The 24664-nt window shown below is 40.0% G+C and overlaps 2 protein-coding genes across 5 annotated transcripts; one reads left to right on the forward strand and one right to left on the reverse strand.

The window, feature by feature from the left end:
• Positions 1-348: 348 nt before the first annotated feature.
• Positions 349-17061, reverse strand: zfyve16 (zinc finger, FYVE domain containing 16). 4 transcript variants are annotated; one of them, XM_026356227.1, is made up of 18 exons: positions 16837-17061; positions 14283-14391; positions 12044-14070; positions 10806-10902; positions 7519-7695; positions 7287-7426; positions 6894-7110; positions 6547-6669; positions 6259-6414; positions 5934-6158; positions 5224-5306; positions 3910-4014; positions 3359-3509; positions 3133-3213; positions 2880-3042; positions 1380-1485; positions 1104-1280; positions 349-1022 (listed from the first exon to the last, which is right to left on the reverse strand). In XM_026356227.1, exons 2-18 carry the CDS (start codon positions 14350-14352, stop codon positions 864-866), a joined length of 4257 nt encoding a protein of 1418 aa, XP_026212012.1. In that variant the 5' UTR covers positions 14353-14391; positions 16837-17061; the 3' UTR covers positions 349-863. The 4 variants fall into 4 exon arrangements, with proteins under 4 accessions (XP_026212012.1, XP_026212009.1, XP_026212010.1 ...); XM_026356224.1 differs by having other exon boundaries at positions 12044-14073; XM_026356225.1 differs by lacking the exon at positions 16837-17061 and adding an exon at positions 15640-15743 and having other exon boundaries at positions 12044-14073.
• A 1708-nt stretch (positions 17062-18769) lies between these two features.
• On the forward strand, positions 18770-24264 carry LOC113159502 (ubiquitin-conjugating enzyme E2 L3-like). The gene is made up of 4 exons (XM_026356228.1): positions 18770-18858; positions 20759-20854; positions 21810-21996; positions 23044-24264. The coding sequence occupies exons 1-4, from the start codon at positions 18832-18834 to the stop codon at positions 23196-23198; spliced, it is 465 nt and encodes a 154-aa protein (XP_026212013.1). The 5' UTR covers positions 18770-18831; the 3' UTR covers positions 23199-24264.
• The last annotated feature ends 400 nt before the right edge of the window (positions 24265-24664 follow it).

A 24664-nucleotide genomic window follows, 5' to 3' on the forward strand; every position in this document is an offset into this window, starting at 1 on the left:
AACATTTTAATCACTGTCATCCTCACTGTGGTTGCCGTACTAGACTCATATGATGCATGTTTGTGATGCTGATCTTCAGTACTGTAATGCAAAATACAGAACAAGTAGCCAAGGACTGTTTTGGCAGCTGTCACACGTAGTTCATTTGCTCGTCTGAACAAACCTCAGAGAAAAACAGTCTGAAGTTCTGCGATTAACGTAGAAGAAGTTCTTACATGAGGCTCATCGTTTTTCAGTGCAGCGTCTTCATAAACTAGCACGTGAAGTGAGAGCACAGTACCTGGAGAGATTTCTTTTCATCCTGCGACACTACAGTAGCACCTGATCCCAATCAAATTCTGCAGCCAGTAATGTCCCTTGCTTTAATATAATCATCTCATTCAATCAGCTCTTAATAAAATATAATAAATACATCCAGAGGAGAAACATTTCGATCGAGTGTCTGTGGGAAACATTCACTGAGGTGCTCCGAACCGGCAGAGGCCGGCGGGAAGCCTGGAAGGCAGAGCAGAGGAGAACGGTTTGAATAGTTTGGTTGTTATTTGGTCGTGTCGTCTTATTCTTTGTTTAGTGTTTGGCTTCTTGTAGTAAAGCAGCTTTGGTGAGCACGAAACACACAAACATACAACGGTTTCTTAACAGAAAACCAACATTACAACAGCTGACATCCCTCCAGAACACACCCCGACCTCAGAGCGGGAATGATGCGCCGGTGACCGTTTGTCCTCCGTCACTGGCTTCATGTCCAATTGTGCACAAACAGCTGTTGCATCACAGGCTGTGCTCAACCACCTCCTGTTAAGTGGATTTGTTTTTCTGTACTTAAGTCTTGTACACTGAGTGTGTCTTTGTCTTCATATGCATTAGATGGTGTGTGTGATGTAGAAGATAAACTCCATGTCCATGGGAGTCTGGGGGACACTAGCACTACCTCCGTGGATGACGGGGATCAGAGCCCCGTCCAGCTCGTTCATGTAGTGCTGAGGGAGCAGCCTGCCTCCAGAGCCAGCCTGGTACTCCACCTGAGAGCAAAAACACCCACATATATATACTCACCACAACTTATACAAATACACTGCTGTGTTACAAAGACTGTTTTGTACCATATCAGCTTGTGTGGAAATGCGAAGAGAGAGCGAGTTGATGCCGCTAGAACTGAGAACTGTGAGGTGAGGAATCAGCGCGCTGCAGGCAGCCAGAGCTATCTCCTTCTGAAACACACCGCAGGACGACAGGACTGACGCAAAGCTGCAGTCGGGGGTCTTCAACTGGTAGAACACCTGGAGAAATAATCACACAGTCACACTCTGCTTTTTGTACGTACATAAAAGAGCCGCCTACATTAGACAGTAGATTTAAGGACACAAGTCTGGATTCACCTCCGAGCATCTGATGTTGCATCCATCTGACTCAAACTCTGTGCCCTGTTGCATCCTCATGCTGCGGACTCCATCCAGAGGCCTTCCATCGACACCGCTCGTTTTGCTGCAGGGGAACATTATACAAACGTTTATCACTCTGCTACTGCTTCCCACTCAGGAAGTCAAAGCACCAGAGTGGTGACACAGAGTCTACAAAGGCAACAGATAAACATGGAGGAGGCTTCATTTCAAATGGCATCAAGAGCAAATTAAAACTAAAGCCACAAGGAAGCCTTCTACTAGTGTCAAACAAAGAATGCATATACAGTGCCTATAAAAAGTATTCACCCCCCTGGCTGTTGGCATCATCGTTTTATTGAAATTATAAATCAATCATGGTCAATAAAAGTTGGCGACTTTAGCATAAAAATTCAGAAAGTTACCTCATTAATGTCAAAGTGAAAACAGGTTTTCTACAAAGTAATGTCTATTAAATATGTAAGGGATACGTTAAAGCCAAGGGAGTGAATACTTTTATAGGCACTGTATATAAAGGAATATTTAATAGAATATATAAACTTCATAAAAGGCCTTCTCTCCGCAGATACATTTAAAATCTACAATACACTGACAATCACCAGGAGAACAACAAACCAGTCCAGTCACTGCCCACGGAGCTCAGTGAACAGGAAACGTGACCTGTGTGCTTTATGTGCAGTCAGTAATGTTTTAATCTTCAAAAGATGACGACAGCTGCACTTTCAGCTGTTACAAGCTGTTTACAATCAATCTCAAATGCCCAAAGTAATAACTTTAAAAAATATTTCATGATCAGCAAGTCAACCTGGCAAAATCCAAGATCAGCAGAAAAGTCTACAGGACTAAACCTCTGAGACTTTGTGCTTAAATCTAAGTTGACAGAAACCTCTGAAATGCCTTCTCTTTATACCCCTTCATTTTTCTTTTTGTTGTTGGCACCTTATTAGCCTCTGCTACGTGGCTGTGTAAACTCTAAAATGCAAAAGGAAAAAATATACCATAAAAATTATTATTTATTATTATTATATTTAAATATGTCTCTCTCTCTCTCCTGTCTGGCACTTTAATTTAAATGCCTGACTTAGCTCTTTTGCTTGGATGAACTGATTAGCTAAATGACTAAATGTAAATTAATCCAAAGCATCTCATTCTGCTAGTGGAAACTTTGCAGCACAGACCGTTACTCCCTGTACTGTTTGAACACCTAGATTAGATAGAGCGAGTGGCATGATAGTGGTGTAGTACTATAGAGATTGCTCAATCTGAATGTGTAAATAGTGTGTGTGTGTGTGTCTGTGTGTGTGTGTGTGTGTGTGTGTGTGTGTGTGTGTCTGTGTCTGTGTGTGTGTGTGTGTGTGTGTGTGTGTGTCTGTGTGTGTGTCTGTGTGTGTGTGTGTGTGTCTGTGTGTGTGTGTGTGTGTGTGTGTGTGTGTGTGTGTGTGTGTGTCTGTGTGTGTGTGTCTGTGTGTCTCTTGTTACCCTGCGTTGATGGGTGAACTCCACTCAACCCAGCGGACAGTGACGTTCTCTCTGACCTCCCCACCATCATTCCTGCCGCAGGGAATGTTGAAGTCTGCCTGCTCCCTCAGGGCAGTGCGCAGAGACTCCATAGTCTCTGGAGGGATTTGAACCATCAACCCATCTGACACAAGAACAAAGTCCAGTTCAATCAAAACATTGTAGATATATTATATATTATATCTGCTCTAGCTTTGATATAATGAAGCTTTACCTTCAACAATGCTGGACTTGGCAATGAAGCCTGAGGAGGCTTTCAGGGCTCCATTGAACACCACAAAACTGGCTCCAGTCACTGCAACAAAGCACCAAAGTAACAGAGACGATAAACAAGACATAACTTTAACATCTGTATTGTTATTTACCTTCTTCGACTCTTTAATCTGCTTTATGACACCAACAAGATGGAGGAGTGAGCATCAGTTTCTCCTGACCCTCACCTGTTCGTGTCTTTCCAGGCATGCTGTTGACCTGGGTCTGATAGTTTCCTTCCTCATTCTGGGCACAAACCAGGTGAGAGTCGGCCTCCGAGCTGAAACTGGCTCCAATACTGATTACGTGTTCGTTTGAGGAATTCACCACCTTCTGCATCTAGAAAACACAATTCACAGTAAACCATATGTACTTATCGCTGTGTTCTTGTTTTTAGGCCCTTTAAAATTCTTAAATTTAAGGTAACCTGTAACATGGAGCTTTTCATAATCTAAACCTTCCAGAAACCATAAGGTTTAGGTTGTTGGTTTTCATTTTTGATTTACATTACTGTGCAAATGTTGTGTACACTAGAAGTAAAGTTAGCATTCTTTCAAAAATAAAATCAAGAATACATTTTTTAAATCAACTTAAAAAAGTAAAATCAGACAACCATCTTTATGTGGTGCAGTAAACTCTAAAATTCTAAAACACGACAGCAGTTATTGTGAAATATGTAACATAAAGTCAAGAGGGTTGTAGTGATATAAGTTGAAGTAGTTCTTTGAAGCTCTGTTACCTCATTAAAACTACTTTTGGGAATGTCAATGTAACTGTGGCCCATCTCCATGTGGATCCTCAGGCCCTCCACAACTGACAGACTGTACTGGTAGTTCCTCAGGTCCTGCAGTAAAACAGTTCAGAGGTACAATGAAATATTCTGTGTGTGTGTGTGTGTGTGTGTGCATGCGTAAGATCCCATAATTCACAATCTGGACAAAAACCAAGACATCAAGTCTAAGAAACACTATAATAATGTGGTAAAATGAGGTGAGTAGATTGGAGTGTTCCCAGGCGCACAGTGGAAGTTAGGGGTCACGATAACTGAGGTGGGGGTTAAATTGTTTTTTGTAAAGGAGAGATTTTAGATTTTTAATAAATAAAACACAATAAAGGGTGCATTATGAAGCCAGTTCAAACAAAGTTGCACCCAAAACCTTAAACAGACTTCCTGTTTTGTACGGTAGACGTCGCGCCAACAGACGTCACTGTCAGAGGACCATACATTCATTCAACCATTCTTAATCAGTCTCATAGACTCAGAGTTCTCTGAAGACATATCTCAATATTATTATATATTTCTGTGGAAAAGAGCTTAAAAAATAACAAAGCACTAGTTTATAATTACACAATGATAATCATCTAAATATTTTCATTAAATTTTATCACGGCAGATTCATTTGCCATATGGGAAATAACCTGGTTTTGAACAGTAGACAGGATCTCCTCCGTAATCAAAAATGTGGTGTACTCTGCTTCAGGTCTGAGCACACAAAAGCATTTGAATAATAAGGTTACAACTAACGTGTAGAACAAATTATAACAAATCAACTTACAGTAAACTGGTAAAATAAAATGAATGAATTTTTGAAAGGTGGGTGGACAGGTGAACACAACCCCTAAGGTTTCACCTGGTGGCCCTGATTCTCCATCGGTGCCATTACATCTTGGCAGAAGATGCACTTAGGTAACCGGGCAACTGGAAATGCTCCTTTTCTTGCTGCAAATGGGTAAGCTGATTTCTATTTGACCTTGGCCTTAATTTGGAAGCACAATCTCAGCGTTCTCCAGGAAATATCTACCAAGGGATCAGGTTTCTCTAATCTCCATCCTCAATTACAGAAACCTGTTTTCCCATTTACATGACCGTTAAGTAATCCGCTTACTCAAGTGCATGTAAATGCACTGTTTGAAATGAGGTGATCTTGTTACATGGTTATAAAATAATTTCTGACATTTTCACTCAGATTGTTTTATGCACAAATTGAAAATGAGTATAAAAGCAGATGGATGAACACACACCGCTCTAATCTGCTTGTAGTGTAATACTTACAGCCAGTAAATTCATAATGGTGTGTCCTGTCTCTCGATACACAGAGTCCCGAAAACGAACGCTAACCAAGGGCGTGGGATAGACTGAAAAAAGAGAGTTTGTTATAGAATTACTGGTTAGCAACAGTAAATCATCAATCAATCATTAATCCTGTTCCTGAAACCTATAAACAGTTTGATAACTACTTTAACAAAATCAATTGCTTCAAACAAATAAGCCTTAAAATAGAAATATTAGAGTAACAATATCTTTCCTCAAATAATTTATAGGTTTATATGTCTGTTATTAACAATTATTTTAATAATTTGAGAATGATTTTCTTAATCAATTGGTCAAAATTATTTAGAAATAAACTAAAACATCAACAAATTATTCTAAAATGCACAGAAAGTACTTTACAATTACTTATTACAATTTTTGGCTTTCAAAATTATGAATAGGAATAGTTATTTTTTGTTTTTTATATGAAGGGAAAACTGGTTAGGCTATAAAACATGCACAGCTTTACCTGCAAACTGCTGCAAAATTAAACTGAAAATATGCATTTTTCACACTAATTTATAGCAACAATTAATTCACTACATTTAATTGCCTCAGCTTTAACAACTTAAGTGTGTTTCAATGGCAGTTAAATTTGTGTGTTGACTCCAGATAAAAGTAAACTTCACCAGTCTTATGTTTTAAGACAAACAGATTAAAAAGCCACACACCACTGTACTCAGCTCCAAGCCGGAGCAGCAGCCTGAGTGGAAAGACTTTGGCCCAGGGCACCTCCAGTTTCTGGATGAGGAGGCCAAACAGAAACGGCTGAGAGGGGAGAGTGAGGCCATCTAGAGTCTGACAGGTGGAAGAGAAGAACAGTATCCCAGCATGATCCTTACTGCCCAGGAAACTGCTAGTGAACGTGACATTATCCAGCTCCTCCAAAAACTTTCCTGAAACACAGGATAATTATTGTGGATTATCTGTGACGTAGTCTTTGTGCATCATCAGTTGTTAGATAAAAGAATGGGCTGTGTAGCATGTGGCATTTACCTTTTTGGGCATCTTGGTAAATAGTGACATAGAGTGTGAAAAGGTCTTTTGGAAGAGTTTTTTCTTCTGGCAAACACTCCAATAAAAACACCAGCTCTCTCTGTCCCAGAGCCTGTAGTCCATTAGAACCGAAACACCAGCACTGCCGACCAGCGTCTGACACATTAAACAAAACACAGATGGTTAACAGGGGCTAGGACTGTGGGACAGCATGTCAACGCATCTTTGATTCTCTTTTTATATCCAGTATGTGCAGTATACATGTGTAATGGATCTTATTCTACTGACATGTGACTAGTTTGACGTTGATTAGCAGGTTGGCGTTAAGAACAAACGTCAGAGGTCGGGGTCCTCCTTCCTCTAACAGGTGCCGAATCTGACACGGGGCGGGACTTTCCTCAACTAAAATGTCTGAAAAGTAAAGAAAAAAATCTGTCAAGTTGCATGCATACAGTTAAAGGTGATAATGTGAGAAGGCCACTTTATATGATGATTTCTTTACAGTTATGCTACTAAACAAACAAGCTTCTAATACTTTTCTGTATATTTTACATTCCACAGAATGTAAAACTGCCAACAGATTTAAGTAAAAAGGTTTGAAGGGGCTTTAAGACCAGTAAAAACTAAACACATACCTCCACCATCATCCTCTCCCGTGGTGATCAAAAGAGGAGGAAGCTCATCCTCATTATCTGGCATCAGACTGGGAACCCTCTTCACTGAAGAACTAATTCCACAAAGTAGGGCATAATCCCAGGGTCCAGACACCGGCGGTCGGACCACCTCAGCAGCCCCACAGTCTTCAGGGGCCAAGAGGCCACTGACTCCAGCCTCTATCTCTGTAGAGCCAGGCTGCAAGGAGAAGGTCATTTACTTTATTATTGCTCAATACTACCTGAATATTTACTGCATATTTGTACAAAACATGTAGAAGCAATTTGAGAAGAACCTCAAAAAAGCACTTCAAATGTACACCTATGGCTTTTAGTGGTTAAGTTCTATCTGTGGACGATCCATCCATGTCTTACCATGGTGTGGTCTGGGCTGAGACCGCTCAGCTCCTGGGAGCTCCTGCGGCTCGTCACTGACAGCTTGGTTGTGTCTGCCATCTCGCCATTGGGTAAGATGCCGTCAGCAAACCACACGCGCTTCTGTTCACGCGGACAACCTGACAACACGGGAAAGTAAACTTCTCAAGTGTACAGAGAAAAACAGCAGACAGCAAATTGGAGACAATGCAGCACATAAGAGAAATCATACTGTCGTTGTTTGGGTGTTTGAGAACGGACACAGGCACCATGACGGTTGGTGGAGGTGAGTTTAGAGTGCCAGCAGCACGAGCCTGCTGCAAAGGGGGGATAGTGCTGCAGTACTCAGATGGGACGTTGGGGTTCGGACTTGGACCCGTGGGACTCATCATCCGCTCCAGGGCCTGCGCTACAAAGAGAATAAAGTCATTAGAGGTGTTCATTTCAACACAGATTGCACACATCAGTACCTACTAGTTCTCCTAACATGACTGATTTTTATTAGTGTGGCGTGGATCAAGGGATGATGAATAATGACTCAGTTTAACTCCAGCACTATCATGACATTGATATTTTAGTTTTTAGTGAAACATCTCAAACAGCTCTAAACACTGATGTTAGCATTGTTGTGAGCTCTACGGCTTGTTTAGCTGTAGTTGTTGTTGTTGTTGTTGTTGTTGTGGTTATGTACTCTGTAAGAAAACATGCATCTTTAAAAACAAACAAACAAAAAAAAATCTTCACTCCTGACCAGTTCTTCCCCAGTAAATATTTTGTTTTGGTCGAGCTGCCCTGGCTTTCGGAGCACTCTAAAACTAGTGGCAGCTGCTCTTAGCTTACAGACTGATGCAGCCTGAGTTAAAAAAAAAAAAAAAAAAGATTTCTATTGGATGTCTATGAATAACATCAGGTTTGTGTGTTTGCCAACATTTCAGCAACTAACAACTTGAAAAATTGATAGAGTTGCTGATATGAGAGTTTGATATGAGCACTTTCTTCCCTAGAGTTTAATACAGCTCAGTGCAGCGTACAATTACCTGAGGATGGATTCTTGGATGAAACTCTTAAATGTGTAGCTCAGGACAGGACCGTAATATACTTTTTCTAATTCCAGGGTTTTATTTGGGTAGGCATGCAAATTACTGTTGAAGCTCATGATGCTCATCTCATCATCCAGTCTTCTAACATAGAGTTTGTGTGTTTTTTTATGTTATGCAGGTTGATTCAGGTCATTTTGAGTCACAAAACTATGGACAGTCACACAGCAATGACCACGAGACAGTGACTGAGATTTGTGATAAATGTAATGACTAATGAAATGCAGTACACTCCTGTAGCTACAATTACTTGTTTTTATTTTCTTAAAATCTTGCATTGTTGAGTTACTAGTTTGGAAAACAAGCAATCAGACACTTCTAAAGTTTGAATTAAATAGAAATCTAGACACATCTCTAGTTTATTAAAGTGTGCAAATCCCTGAAATGTGCTGGAAACAGGAAAGATATGAGCTGTAATTTTCAGAAAAGCTGGTTATGACTGAAGAGAGAAAAGCCATTTCTCATTGCTTTCTGATTAGACTCCCAGGAAATGCTGATGGAGCACTTGTATAAGTTATATTGATTAAGCGTGATGGAGCTTTATCGATCTGGTATGTACTGACAACAACTACAGCATAGCATCACAATTATTCAGAGCCTTGTTAATGGAAAAAGTCACTTGTCAGTCACAGGGCATCACTACAAGGAGAGTAGTTTCACCTTCTGCAAATAAAGGATGACAAGGCACAAAAAAGGAATCCCAAGCTGAGGCAATATACACACAATACACTAGTGACCCCATTTTAAGTGCAGTGCTGTTTTTAAAGGGTGCTTTGCATGATCTGTACATATTCTAAAGTCTACCACAAACCATTAAAACACAGACAACATACAGTACAATTACAACACAATAACAACAGTCTACTTATTAAGGATGCATCTTACCTCGACCTCAGCATCCCCACTGCTGAATCTCAACCAGTCCACATCATCATGAGTCTAATCCTCAGTCTGACTTTAAACACTCGCATCACATCATTTCCACAAATCTACATCTGTTTTTAGCCATAATAGCCTGTTAGCTTTAGGCTGGGGTGTGCGCAGTACGCCTCACATGCAGCTCATCACTAACGATATGAGAGATGGAGAGCAGAGAGAAATAGGGGGAGGGAAGGAGAGAAGTGACGAAGAGGAGAAGAATCACGTCACACTGCTCAGCATCCACCAGCCACAAAAAGTGGATGACCTCCTTCTTCTTAATTTAGACAGCGTGTGAGCATCACATGTTTACTGCGATAGGTGGGTCCTGTACCACACACACACACACACACAAGATCAAGGACAAATGGCAGTGTCCTGCTTTAACACTCCTCCCTCTCTCCTGCCCTCTCAGCATCAGTTCTGCAGTCTATAACTATAAAAAGATGCCTCTGAAAAAGCCTTTTAGCCTCAAAGGAGGAAGGGAACAAAATCACAGAAATGTAAGCAACAGACGTCTGATGTTTTTTACTTAAAATATAGAAGAGAGAAAAATAAGAAACATATGGAATTTTACAGGAACGACTAAATTCTTTATATGATTGTTTTAAAAATTAATAAATCAGAGGGAAAAGAGAAAGAACTCCCAGGAGCCACTCAGTAGAAGATTTTTTTTTTATCAACTGCATAAAGAAAACGTTTGTGTGAAGTTGAAGTTTTAATGAGAACTTGTGAATTCAGTCTATTTTAAGTAATAAAGACAACTCACAGATTTTAATAGGTCCAATATTTACTCTGTTTCTGCTTGTGCCACTAACTCTTGAGAAAAACAGATTTGCAGAAGCAGCTCCCTCAAGTGAGAGAAGCAGTATGACCAAAACAATGAGCTGAAAGATGCTAAAACCACTGCACAGCGCTGAAGTCAACTGCAGCCTAAGGTGATAATTCTCTGTACAAACAGCACCTTTTACCTAATGACCATGTTAATTTAATCCACAGTAAATATAAAAATGTGGATTAGCAGTTTTTAAGTGTTGCCCAACTAAAATTATAAATCATTTCAGAGATCCAACAAAAAAACTTTAAATCAAGCAATTACAAACTTCCCAGAAACATGATGTTCTGTTTTGCTATTTTCACCTGATCTTCCCCTATTTACAGTTCAGTTAATCCTCTATTAGCAAGCAAAAACACTTAGGGAAAGGAGAAACACATTCTCTGTCTACAGCAAATAGAGGCAAATAACTGCTGGGTACAAATGTGCATGCAACAATCACTTAATGCTTCTTATACTCTTGGATGCAAAAATTCCATGTTGAAAGATTTTTAGCCATCAAACTACTCCTGTATAACTACGCACTCCTGTCAACAATCAGTGTGTTGCCAAAATACCTGCCCTTCACGACACCTACAGTACAGGTTAGTTTGGAACCAGTCTTTTCTGTAGAAATATGCTGAAGTGAAACTGTATCACATCTCCAATCAGACCAAACTAGGGCCTTACCTCTGTGTATGGTATCAAAACAGAGGACACACACACGAGCCTCTTTCTCCAGGTACTTCAGCTTACACCTCCTGTTGCAGCACACAGCACAGTAAACCTGCCGCACAAGAAAGAAAACGACAATGTGATGTAAACTGCATGCTACAAAGCATTTAGCATTGTAAATCGAAAGTAAATCCTTAATATGCAGTATACACAACCATGTTTATCTATTTAGACGCAGTAGTTGTGCTATGGACATGAATACACCCTAAAGAGTTCTTTCTAATGCTGTTTTAGTCATTGGCCTTTAAATGACTTAGCTCCAGCTTTAGGACACACGGCTCAGTGGAGACCTATAGAAGAGCTGGAAAAAGAACTGCTGACTCATCCTCTCTGCTTCCATGAATCCACTGTGCTATATTTGGTCCTGAGACATAATCTGTTTTGTTTAACCATTTCTGAAACACGCACACCTCAAAAGAACTTCGGTTATTTCTCATTCACCTCTACAATTACACACAACAAAATATTAGCATGAAAAAAGACATAATTGAAGCTAATTAGAAATAGTTGGTGAATTGGTAAAAGGCTTTACTTCACCAGCAAATCCTTAAAGAAGATTTTAATTATATTTGAATTCAGATCAGGATTAGGATTAGGTCGATTACAGTTTCATCCAGAAGCATTCTAAGTGACAATAATTAGATCAAATGATATTCACAGGATAACATGCAATATAAAGGAGTTATAAGCACCAGATGGGGGAGGAATAAGACTCCTGGCAGAGCAGAGTCAGTTTTTTCCACCATCTTTAGAACCCTGAACTGATAAGCTTTCCTTGGGATCTGGTATATATGGTGTAGGGACCACCATTCAACAATGAAAGGCAGAGAACAGTGGGGAAGAGTGACTGTAGACCTGGATTAGGATGCTCAATTACAAAAGTGCTGCTGAGTGTCACAGCTCAGAGGCTGCTGTGAGCTGTGTGAAAGAAAACACGTACAAAATGTTTTAATTAATGGCCTGTGAAATACTGTATACTACTTCATTGTTACTTAAGTAGTAATATGCTGCAAACAATAAACTACACAGAGCCAAAATAAATTTATCGCAGAGATCTGGGTTGGTTTAGATGTTTAGTTTATTAACTTTAAACAAATAAACTAAACCAATCATTAACTGGGAAAATAATTTAAAATATTATTGTATGGAACTCCGTTGTAATTAAAATGGAACGGACTCATTGACTGACATACCTTCCCACAGGCTCGACAGTGATGCCGCCTCTTGGTGAAGGTGAACCTCTGGTTGCAGTTCATACAGTTGGGAGCTTGAGAGTCGGGTACCCAGGCAGGCTGCTTGCTCCCCAGCTCCTCTGCTCCCTGTCGCTTCCAATTCACTGGCCTGGCACCATCTGTGGGTGGCTCCCCAGAGTAAGGCGGGGGCTCTGAGAGTTCATCATATCCCACACTGTAATCCTGATGATCCTGAGAGGTGTATACAGGGCTTGAAGCCCTATGGTTGGAATGGTCATCTGTAAGACTAATGGGGGAACCGTCTTCATCCTCTGTCACACCTGGTCCCATCGAAGAACCACCAAGTGTCTGAGCCTGTTCCTCTTCTTCTTCCCCTGCTGGTGGAGATCTGTGGCAGTGAATATGCTTAGGTCGTGCACCTCCATAGGAGGGCTGCTGATCAGGGCTACTGCTGTGCTGGGAGTGGAAAGTGTTGCTGGTCAACGAATGGTTTACCCCAGGGGACAGTTCTGGCTCTTCTTGGGAAGGTCTGTGTTGGTCCTGTGCTACTGATGCAGCAGATACAGAGACACACACTGTTCTGTCACTTTCTGGAGAAGCCAGAACCTCTAGCTCCTCCAGCCTACCTCGACCACAGCTTCTCACCTCCTGTTCCTCCAAATCGCCATTCAGTTCTGAGAGACTCTCCGGTTGAGAACAATCTCTAGAACTGCTGCAATAAGAGATGCCTCTACTCTGCTCTGCTTCAGTGTGTGCCTGCAGGAATGCATCCAACTCCTCATCTGTGACCAGCAGCTCAGCCTGATCACTCTCAGGAAGATACTCAAAGCCAAACTCAGGAGGATCATCTGGGCTGGGATCTTGGTGAACTAAAGAGGGAGGGTTCTCAGAAAGGACAGCAGCAGCAGGTTCAAGAGAGACATGCTGCCCCTCTGGAGACAGCCTGCCCTCTTTAATCTGCTGGGACACAGACACTGATAAGTCAATAGGTTCCTCTAAGCAGGGCCTGTGCTCTCTGTCCTTTAAAGATGGAAGGGAGCCTGCCTCTGTGTTCTCAGAGTTGTCTGCCTCATCACACTGCTCTGGAACGTGTCCTAACTCGTCTTCTGAGGTACTTGAGTTCACTAGAGCTCCGCACATGGATACAGCTATGGGCAGGCAAGAAAGACCCACTGGTTCACTGTCTGAGGCTCCTGCTTCTACACATGCAGGAGACTCTGCCTGAGTGTTATTCAAAGCTTCTTGTAACTCATCCTCTTCATTCGCTGAGGTTGTTGATGTTTCTTTAATGCTTTCAGCAGGCAGGGAGCCCTCTGGTTCACAGAGGTCTAAAGCGTTATCCACTGCATGGTTTGTACAAGCTACCTCCTCACAGTCCTCTTTGTCAGCTGAATTAGTGGTCCTTGGTGACAGTGAGTCATCTGTGGAGTCACACCCTCTCTCCACAGCTGCAGGAAGAATGACATCCAGCAGACTGAGTGAGGCAGAGTATGAACCACTCTGCTCACAGGAGTCAAGGCCCAGCAGTTCATCTCTTACTGCACAGGCTTGCTCTTCCTTGTCACTTTGACTGAGCACCCCTTTCTCCACAGTTACCACGGGGCTGTCAAAGTCCACAAGCAATGTCCCCTCCTCCTCCATTTGCTTTTCCACCATGTCCAGCTCGCTGAAAGCATCGTGACTGTTGGTCCTGACGAGGATGGCCGAGCTTGTGTCGTTCACAAGGTCGCACACTGGCTTCAGAGCTCGATTCGGGCAAGGGGGGGCAGAGATTGAAGCTGGCCTGCGATCCACAGATGACAGAAGGTCGACTCCAGTGAGTGGTTGACCGTTGACCTCTCTATCACCGGTGCTGCAGTTGTGACTGCTGGATTGCCCAGGACAGCTGGTAGCAGAACCATAATGAAGAGAGTTGAGGTTAGGAAGGCTCGGTGGGACAGTGGAGGCTTCTGAGGTTGAACACTGAGATCCCAGTGAAGGGAAGGGGTAGGCAGAAGGCTTCAGGAAAACAGTTTTGCATTCAACTTCTTCTGAAATAGAAAAACAAAAACAAAACAAGTTAAACTCAGACACACAGCAAAGATCACATAGATATCATTCCTTTGATTTAATTACCAGATTTGAAAGTGTGCTCTGGGAAAAAACATGACTAAATTCAATCTAAAAAACATAAAAAATAATAAAAACATAAAAAAAACCATAATAAAAACATATTAATCAATAATAAAAATAATCTTACCGGTATTCAGCTCAAAGTCATCAAGCAGTTTGTCCAGATCACATACAGCTGCCTTAAAGAAGCTGTCCATGCTGGGCTAAAACAAAGGGCCTTTAATCCCCTAAAGTTCCTAAAAAGAAAAAAGACTTGTTGTAATGCTGGAAAGAAAAAGAATTACTTAACACTATATATGTAATATGTAGCTACAGCAACTAAATCAGAGATTCATTAAAAGCGTGAATTCACATCACAAACAGGATAACACCTAGCACAGCTTAAATCCTTAGTAATATTTACACAGGCATAAGAGCAGTTTGATAGTGCTGAGGTGAAATGCTCTAGCACTACAACCTGGGGACAATGTCATGAGTTTCCTTTTTCATGTGGCACAGGAGTCACGCTGTCTAGTTTCAGGTGGCCTGCAGCTCTTTAACCACGATACACAAAGATCAAAACAAGTTAGAATCAACTTTTATTAATCATTGTGCAACTACACAAGTAAGAAACCTGCACAAGCACCTCACAGTAAGAGGGAAATATTTCATGATATAACAGAGCTGTGGCACGGTGGGTCTTTGTCTTTTTCTGTGCTGCACCATCTAACAGCTAAATGTCTACAATAACACACTGTGCTAATCCAACAACATTCACTTTGTTGACATCTACTAGTTTCACTCCCACAAAGTTCAGTTTCAATCTCAGAATCAATAATAAATAAAGAAGTCCCAAGCCAAAATCTAATTTCTGAATCCTTCCACATTCTAATGTGTCTTATTTCTTCACTCATTAAGCAAACATACAGTATATAAGTCACACAAACTCTAGGACACCTTTTAGACAAACTTAATACTGATCTGATGAAAGAGAATAGTGGAAGGAGACATCAGTTCATAATAGTGACAATAAAAATAGGCAAATCTCTAGAAAGGCTGAAAATAACCTGAAGGCAAACAACAAATACACTCTAAAATTAGCTGCTTTATAAAAGGAGTCTCAGTGAGTATTCGATAACACTTCCTGCTCTAAAAGTGACAAACACCTGCCTTTAAAAGAACCAATGAAGACAGAATAATTGTTAGTTATACTTAAATAAAATCTAGAGGATCCAGCAAAGCGGAATCTGGCAGAAATGGGCAATCTGTCCTTTTGTGCAAATAATGCAATTTATAGCAATTCTGTGACCACTTTCTCCAGGCACCTTCATGTTACTTTGTTCCTGAATATCTGAGCGGCAAACGGAACAGAGAAAAAAGTATTAGTAAATCAGCGACTGGCTAAACTGACCTCACTACACAAAAAACACTACGGACAGCTAAAACTGTAGAAATGTCTCCTTCATATACAGGTCAATGTGTATTACAGACAACTTTTTTCCTACCTCCTTGAGAAGCCCTCTCTGCACAGCTGTGTCAAACAATAACTGGTAACAGTGTGGGCTAAATATGGATGGGAACGAGGAAGTCACTCATGGTTTATGGTTAATCATCACAGTAAAATATGCACCTTGGTCTGTCTGGAGTTACCAGTTGTGACAACCTTGTGCTATTTTTGTTACAAATAAAAAAAGACTTTGCTATTTACCCTAAAGTACAGGAACATAACACAATTGAGACTGAATGTTGTCATTCAAGAAATGTAAGACTCCATAAATGAATCTACAGTACTACTATCATACACGGAGAGGAACACATTGCATATTTACAATATACAGCACTTATATACTTTTAACCTTACATCTACATAGACTTCAAATGATAAGACTTCCTAAACTATCAACACATAGATCTGTACATAAATTATATTTATTATTGTATCTATGTTTTCATGTTTGCTGCCTTTTAAAGGACATGTGCATGCACAGGGGTTATAAAAAGCTAGTTTTATAACACTGAATTATTTAGAAAGACAGTAATGTTATAAATGACTCTTGTATCTGGAAACTACTGATTTTCAGTGGCCTTTAAATCACCTGAAGCCCTCTGCTCTAGATGCTGTGGTTCACCAGCTGGGTGCTGTCTATAACGTTAGTGTTGTCACATTACACACAATCACTACAGGTCGTATTAACGACGAGTTCTACTGTTACTGTAGTTTCTTTGTTTTTTATTCCTGTAGTCTGTGATTTAACCACATAAAAATCCTATCGCCACAAAAAGAGAAGCAAGATGTCTACTCGCTGAAGTTTAAGAGCGTTAGCTACGAAATTAGCATCAAGCTAACTAACCTACATAACGCTATTCGATGAAGGAGCTAATGATACATATGAAAGCACAGACGTTGTGTTAGCAACATTAGCAACTAACTGACTAACTAACTAACTAACTAACTAACTAACACTTCACCATAACAAACACACTTAACGTGAGTGTTGATAATAGGGTTGTTTGTAGCTGCCTGTTAATGGCTCTTAAATGTCAGCTATTAATAAACACCCGTTACTTGTCACCTTGGATTAACCGAGAGCAGGTGTAGCTAAAGTTGGCCTTTTAGTTAGCGCTAACACAGACAGCTTGCTAACGTGGCTAAAGTAGCTAGCATCCTGTGGGTTTGGCTGGTTTGCTTCTGAATTCCTTACCAGCACAGGTTTTATTCCATAGCTCCGTCGTTGTCCTCTGTTGATGTGCTCAGCTCCAGGTTTGAAGCAGGACCAACCATCACCGGTACCGTCACCTCATTGCCTAACGAGTGAGTTACAGTAGTTTGGGAAGCTAGCCGTGGGATTAGTTGTGCTGGAGATGTGTGGATTCCCACTCAGCCGCCATCTTGAACAGCCTGTCGGAGAGGTCACGGGATCAGCTGTAGTTTGTCTGTAAACAAACACTGAACTGTTTTTAGAAATAAGAGAAGAGCTCAGTGTCTGATCACACTTATAGTACGGGTCACACTAATGTCTGAAGATGATCACAGGCCACAAACAGACAGGGACCCGGAATATGAAGAAATGATGACATGACGAATGGATGATTCACAGCACAGACAGGCGTTAAAATAAGCTTCACCTGTCTCGACTGCAGATTTCTGTTACACACCAAGTCTCCATAGTAACAGATGTCTTTGTTCCTTAGTTTTTCAAATTAATTAATCTAAATTTTCTTTTTTATTTTTGAGAAATGGTCAAATACTTAGACTTGTACATTTATTTTATCAACAGCATCAAATTCAATATTCTACTGTAAAATATATATATATATTTTTTTTTATAGTGGTCTACTTGTACTTTAGTACCTTAAAACTGTAAATTTTGGAGCTTGTACTTAATAAAGTAGCTGTTCTACCATAATATTCAGATTATTTAGCTGTAGAGAGACAGCTGCTCTGATAAAGTCAAATACTGAAATATATGTTGTGCCCCAAGTACAAATGTATTTGTATTGTATTTTAATGTTGATTGATTTGTATTAACAGATTTTAATTTAATATTATGATGTTTTGCATGTTTTTTAGTTTATATTGTTTTTATGTTATTTTTATTACACCTTTTTTTATACATTTTATTTTATTTTTTATAATTTACAGTGCTTATGATTTTGTCATGTTTACATTATAACCTGGATTTTTCTTTCTGACTGTGACTCTAACAGCTTTAATAAAATGATTTAAGCATCATATTACTCAGATTTTTCTTGTCCCATGTAGCAACAGTTTATTTCCACCAGATGGCAACTGTGTCCTGTGCTTTGCCCTCAGCTGTAAAACACATGACAGTTTTATGTTCATGTGCTTCACATTAAAGCATTGTTCAAAATCACTTATGCTGTACTCAAAAACAACTTACTCAATACTTAGGAAATAAACATTCATACCAGTTATAATATTAGTGTATTCAGGATATATGACTGGACTAAACTGTGCATAAACTAGCTAAACTACCTCCAGCTCAGGCAGCCCCAACAGTAAAATAAAATACAGAAGTGACTGTAATACATGACTCAGTATTAATAATCCAATAATTGTTGGATCATAATATACTGTATATCATTTACAGGGGACTTTTGCAGAATAAATACCCTACTTTTACTTTTGCTTACATACTCATCATTATATGTCCATGCTTTTACTTTTGAATTCAGGACCTTTACTTTAATGGAGTATTTTTACAGGAATGTATTGTAACAACAACTGCGCCTTGTGAAATTCTTCTGTTACTTTTATCTTGATTTCTAATGTCTGCTGCAATTTACAGAGCTGCACCTACAATTACAGTAAAATATTATTTATATTATTAATATTATAAAATCACTCCACTAAAATAGAAGTAGCACTTTAAATTCTTTACTAGCATGTAACTAAGGATCCTTAATACTTTGTCCGTTCATGAATGTAGCAGAGTAAAAGTAGAATATTTCTTCAGTAAAATTTGTAAATTGTACTTGTGTGCACTACTGGAAAAATGTAAGTTACTTTTCACTTCTGCTTATTTACTGCTGTAATGCTGAATCCGCCCTCCACTCCAACCAATAGGTGGCGCTAAAACAGCAGGACGCCAGCTGTCAGCCATTAACCAAGCCGAGAAGAAGTCAGGGAGACGCGGAAGAAACAGGAAGCAGAAGAAGACGAGCTCGGCACCACAATGACTTCGACCAAGAGACTAGGGAAGGTAATCTTCACCAATGTTTGATTTACACCGCTTTGAAATGGTTTAAAGAACTTGGTAAAGCGTTACGTGTATAGCTACGAAGCCGTCTGCTAAGAAAAACTGTCCAAGTGCTTGTCGTTAGAGTGTCCGACAAAATGAAAGGATAATGACGTCCGGTAAACGGGGACTGAGGTAACTAGTTAGTTTCAGCAGCTAGCATGGCCGTGATTCAGCACTTCCACGAAACGGTCACAGATCGCAGCAGCAGGCCGTTCAACGTGGTGAATTTGGAGAGGCAGCCCGTTAACCAGCCTGTTAGTGAGGCGTGTAGCGGCTTGTTTTAGCCGCTGTCACCGCCTGAATCAGCAGCTGGATCGAAAACATGGAGACTTTGGGGTTGGGACGTGACGTCAGCATCATCTGTGCGATATACCGGCATAAAACGAAGCGAGGACAAAACGATTAACCGATTAGTTACGAATTAATTCGTAGTTTTAGTGTCTTTTCAAGCTATATATTCAGATTTCAGCTAGCACCGTACACTGGAGTCACAGAGTGAAGCCACAGATTAAATGTACTCTTAGATATTTTTACCTACATCTATTATCTTCACTCTTCAGACACTAATTCTGGTGTCTCCTGTGCCCTCATAAACTGTCCTAACTGTCCAAAATGAAACGCATGCTAATCATTTAAAAAACTGGGAAGTCAATCGACAGCATGTACCTGGATTCTGAAGGTAATTAAAGAGTTAGTATTATGGTTAGAATTAGCATCAACACATCTGATACTGTGTCGCCTGCTTTGAGAGAAACTATCTCACACCCACAGTGTGTTTTAAGATCTACACATAGATTTGTTGCAAGTGCCTTAACTTTACAATCAAACTGTAGATACATGTAGAATTTTGCCTCACATTGTACTAGTTATTACAGAAACATGTCATTACAGTACTGAAAGTGTGAATTCTGAGATGTAAACCAACTAACTACCAACTAAGCAGTGTGATCTATGGGGTCGTAATGAAACTAAGACATGTTATAATAATAAATAGAATTAATAGAGATAAACCTCAAGCTTTAGTTAAATAAAACCACGACCATATGTCCACAGGACGTCATAAAACCAAACTCTTGCATAACTTATTTAATAGTTCGACCAATGAAATGAAAATGAAACCAAACCAGGCTTTTGTGTCTGCTGACAACCAACTAAACTACTAACATCTGTCACCATGTTTTGCTGAAAACCAAAATGTTGGAAATAACTTGAACAATGTGTATTGTAATTGTAAAACAGTTTTTGTATGAGCTTCCTAAAACAGTCAAATAAAGACCTTAATTCTATTAAATAAATGGTTGTATATGGTTACAAATGGTTTAAAATCACCTTTGAATTGAGTTAATAGCACAGTGAATAGCTTTCTGTTTGGCTGCTCAGTCTCTTACTTACAGTTTCACTGTGACACACCAGTTGAGTAAGGTCTCTGTTAGGAATTCCCCATGTTTTGCAGTAAAGTATATTATCGCTGTTTCCTGAATTCCCCTCACAGTCCAGTTTAACACGCAGGTAAATTATAGTAAATATGTGCAGACAGGAAGCAGAGCAGTTTGCAGTTTGTCACTCCCTGCTCTCATTTGCCATTACTCCATTCTCTGTAATATACAGTATGAAAGCACAGTAAAGGCTACAACTAGAACTGCAAGTTATGTTGATTAATCAGTGAGTTTCACTTAGTGTGAAAAAGGTATTTTTTACACTAACTGTGTGAAAAACACACCGCTAACATTTAAATATACTAAAGTGGTGTTGTACAATACGAGAGGCAGAGCATCAGTGTCTGATTTGTTTTGGATTGTGTTAGATTTTACAAATGTTCCCAATAAAGTGACAACCTCATAATTTTATCTCAATTTTTTAGGAGCTTGATGACATCCGTAAATCTGGGATGAAGCACTTTCGCAACATTCAAGTGGACGAATCAAATATTTTGACCTGGCAAGGGCTCATTGTTCCTGTAAGTATTGAAACTTGTGGCTACTGCACACAGACAAATCTTCTCTCTAATCCTTTTGCCCTGTGTTCTCCTTTGGAATAACCAGAAACCAGGGCAAAAGAAATTCAGTTTCGTAGGAGTGGTTTTGCTTTAATTCACTGTCCTTGTTTTGATGCAGTTCATTTAATCTTGCATGTAGCAGTAAGGTCAACATTAGCGGTGGGCGGTCACACTGAGCCAGACAGCATCTGTTACACAACAGATTCAGACACTGAACAACCCACATTAGCTTTCCTGCTGAAGTCTCCTTCTTATCTGACTTACAAACATGAACACACGCCTTATCCTGCACCTCAGCCTGTAGAAAGAGTGACAAGGGAAAAGGGCACTGCTAATGCCAGTTTGCAGGCTAAACAGCTAATTAGCTGCTCAGCTGCAGCACGTTAAATGGCATGTAAAGGTCCCTGCACATGCTACTACTCTTCGACACCACTGTCACAGGGACTGAGGTAACTAGTTAGTTACCTCAAGCCATTTTAAAAGGAAACCTCTACCTTGGACTACAGAGTGATATTTACATTGTAAACAGATTTCTATAAAAGAATGTACTGTCTGCCATGACTGACTATAAAGCTCCTGTTCTAGCTCATTTGTGCGAAAGTTTAATTAATTAAAATGTCAAACGGTTGAAATCAGAACTAAAACGGAACACACTGGATAGTCGTTGTTGTATCAAAGGAGCCTAAAGAGTTAGATATTAAAGTCCCTGTGGAGTCAAAATCAGGTCAGGATCACTTTCAGAGTTTCTTTTGTATCTAAGAAAAATGGAAGTTTGAATGGCTCATATGTGCCATGTAAGGAGGAATCTGTTTATATAACAGGTTTTTGCAGGAAGAAATGACAACGTGTGATGACATGTAAACTAATATACATCATAACATTTGTTCTCACTCTGCAAGTCTTTGCTTTCTCCCAGGACTGTGCTCCATATGACAAAGGAGCATTTCGGATTGAGATCGTCTTCCCTGCAGAGTACCCGTTTAAGCCGCCCAAGATCACCTTCAAGACAAAAATCTACCATCCCAACATCGATGAGAAAGGTCAGGTCTGCCTGCCTATCATCAGTGTGGAGAACTGGAAGCCAGCCACGAGAACCTGCCAAGGTGAGACTGCCTGAAGGCTCACATGTCCACATGAAAGATTCAAAGAATGTGATTAACTTTTTATACATCCGGTTTCGTTCTCACTGTCAGACCTCTCTGTGAATCCTCATTTCTGATATCTTCGTTCTGCACTCTGGATTGTTCTTGTTAAACAGCTACAGTGTGAGTTTAATTATAGTTTAGCTGCTGTAATAATGTGTGTACAACAGAATTGTAGCGTAAGCAGCATAGTCTCACTTCAACTTTGTGTGAGACTCACATTTGTGGAAGCTCTGTGTGCACAGAGAAAGAACAGGAGCAGACTGGATAAGAGGAAATCACTAAAAGTTAAAAACTCAGACAAAACAAAAGTAGTTTTTAGTGAAGCTAAGGAACATGTTTCTAGGGAAACCTGTCAAGATAGTTTTTAATCTACGATTGTACCATTGTAAAACTATTTTTATACCTGTCTGCAACTAGTGCGCAGCAGCATCAAGGAGCCAGCTCCTTTGTTTACACTGGGATCAGCTGATTGTAGCCTACTGCAGCTGACTGACATAAGATTAAAGATGCATGTTTGATTATGGGCAGTCTGAGGTTGCTGGACAATAAGATACAGTAGAGAAGCTGACAGTAAAAGCATTCTCTAAGACGTCACCAGACTTCAGACCCGACATCTGGATGCCTTCTTTTTGACCTCTGGAGACTTAAATCATGAGACTTCCCACCTTTAACCAGCGTGTGAACTGTGGCAGGGCCAGGTGACTGACCTGATCCTCTCCAAGTTAATGCCATCATCGACCTGCTCCACCACACCTACACCCAAAGCTTGTTTTGCCCAGTAAAGAATTATGATTCACATGTTCTAAGGTCCAAATGTTCATACATTTTGGAAAATTATTAACAGAAATCTGGTGTTATTGAACTCAGCAGCCTTTCACAAAAGACACAATCGAGTGCCCTTACACGTTTTTATGGAGTCAAGAATTGAATCTAATTGATGGATCTTCCACCTAAAGTACTGACACTTATTGTGTTTGAATCATTCTTGTTCCCTCTGTCCTGCAGTGATTCAGTGCCTCATTGCTCTGGTGAACATGCCGCAACCCGAGCATCCTCTGAGGGCAGACCTGGCAGAGGAATACACTAAAGACCGCGCGAAATTCATGAAGAACGCCGAGGAATTCACAAAGAAACACAGTGAAAAGCGACCTGTGGACTGACAACACATCACTGACACTCACTGCTGTTCGTCCTCCTCTCCGTTCCCGCCCTGGCTTTGTTCTTCTCTCTACACCACACAGAGATGCCCTGTTCTTGTCGTTTTAGCACTCTCCAACCACTCTTTATTAGAGGTTTCTGTTTCACTTTGCCAAAAAAAGCAGGACTTTTTGGTGAGTAGGCAGACTCTGGCCTCTAGACGTCACCTTTTGGTTTGTTAGTGACTCCTTTCTACTGATGTGTTCTTAGAAAAATTAAATTGTCAGAGGTGGCTTCCCAGACAGTAAAATGTCAGAAATAACTCAAAGTGCTGTTCTGCTTAAATATTGAATGTTTTCTCAGATTAATCACTAGCTTATGCAGACCTGTTTACAGATTTTTAAGCTTTAATTTCAAAAGTTAAAAGTGCACAGCATCCATCGCCGTTGTGTTTATATCTGTTGTCTCCTGCCTTTACTCTCCTTTAGTTTTTTTCCATTAAGATGCACTGTACTTGTGAAATCACCTTTCGCCATACACGAAAATTAAACTTTGTTATGCAGAATTCCAGATGTAAACAAAGAAATTTGTGAAAATGCAACAACTATCATGCGTCCTCTCTCTAATGCTTTTCTGATTTGAGATGTTTCTAGTTCAAATACTCCCATCTCTGTTGGCCTTCCAGTAAAGTGAGGGAGCAGCTTGGCAAATTGAATGTGCTTCTGTTTGTCAGTCTAGCCCAACTCAAACCCTCTGTTCTTACATTTTGTTATTTATCTCTTAAACAACAGAGTTCAGTTCTGCATAGGAAATATTTAACATGCAGGAGTTTTCTCTCTATTCAGGTTTTACCTGCTCATCTAATCAGTGTTTCTAAGACACACGACGGCGTTTGGTTTTAGTTCATCAGTATGACCTTGTAGAATAACTAAACAGCATTAATCCACTTTCCCTCATCAATAAGTCCAGTGCAAGTGAAGATATTCTGAGTGATCACGACTCCTGAGCAAACTCATTAACACGTCCAACATCAAGTGGAGGACAAGAGATTGTTAGTGAATAAAGTTTGGTGATGGATGTTGAATCAAACCTGCATCGTTGCTTATTATCTTTAGATAATGTGTGGACGCTGTGAAGTATTTCCACTATTACTCCACCACATACATTTTAACACCTTTAGTTACTAATGATGCTTTTTGCAGGATCAGTTTCTTTTAAAAATCATTATATATTAATTTGTTTGTAGGTAACAACACATTTGAATCAGAATTTTCACCTTTGGTCAAATAAATCTGGACTAAACTTCTACATTTATGTATTAAATTTAATATACACCGTTTTCTTACTGCAGTACTTTTACTTTACTACTACATTAAGTAACATTTAGAGGTTGTAATTGAGTACTTCTGCTTATAGTGGAGTATGTTTTCTACCTGCACTTTCATTAGAGCATTCAAGTCTCCTTGAGTGGATGCTTCCACACACTGAG

This window comes from Anabas testudineus, chromosome 12 (assembly GCF_900324465.2).
Source record: "Anabas testudineus chromosome 12, fAnaTes1.2, whole genome shotgun sequence".
NCBI lineage: Eukaryota > Metazoa > Chordata > Actinopteri > Anabantiformes > Anabantidae > Anabas > Anabas testudineus.

What these genes read in the sequence shown, in the direction of transcription:
- zfyve16 (XM_026356224.1), bottom strand. Translation starts at nt 14,352, where the DNA reads ATGGACAGCTTCTTTAAGGCAGCTGTATGTGATCTGGACAAACTGCTT. An exon ending in CCATTATGAATTTACTGGCT is followed by an intron (nt 4,015 to 5,223) that starts GTAAGTATTACA and finishes GTTTTACTGCAG; the next exon opens with GACCTGAGGAACTACCAGTA. An exon ending in TTTCCACACAAGCTGATATG is followed by an intron (nt 1,023 to 1,103) that starts GTACAAAACAGT and finishes TTTTGCTCTCAG; the next exon opens with GTGGAGTACCAGGCTGGCTC.
- LOC113159502 (XM_026356228.1), top strand. Translation starts at nt 18,832, where the DNA reads ATGACTTCGACCAAGAGACTAGGGAAG. An exon ending in GGCAAGGGCTCATTGTTCCT is followed by an intron (nt 20,855 to 21,809) that starts GTAAGTATTGAA and finishes GCTTTCTCCCAG; the next exon opens with GACTGTGCTCCATATGACAA. An exon ending in AGCCACGAGAACCTGCCAAG is followed by an intron (nt 21,997 to 23,043) that starts GTGAGACTGCCT and finishes TCTGTCCTGCAG; the next exon opens with TGATTCAGTGCCTCATTGCT.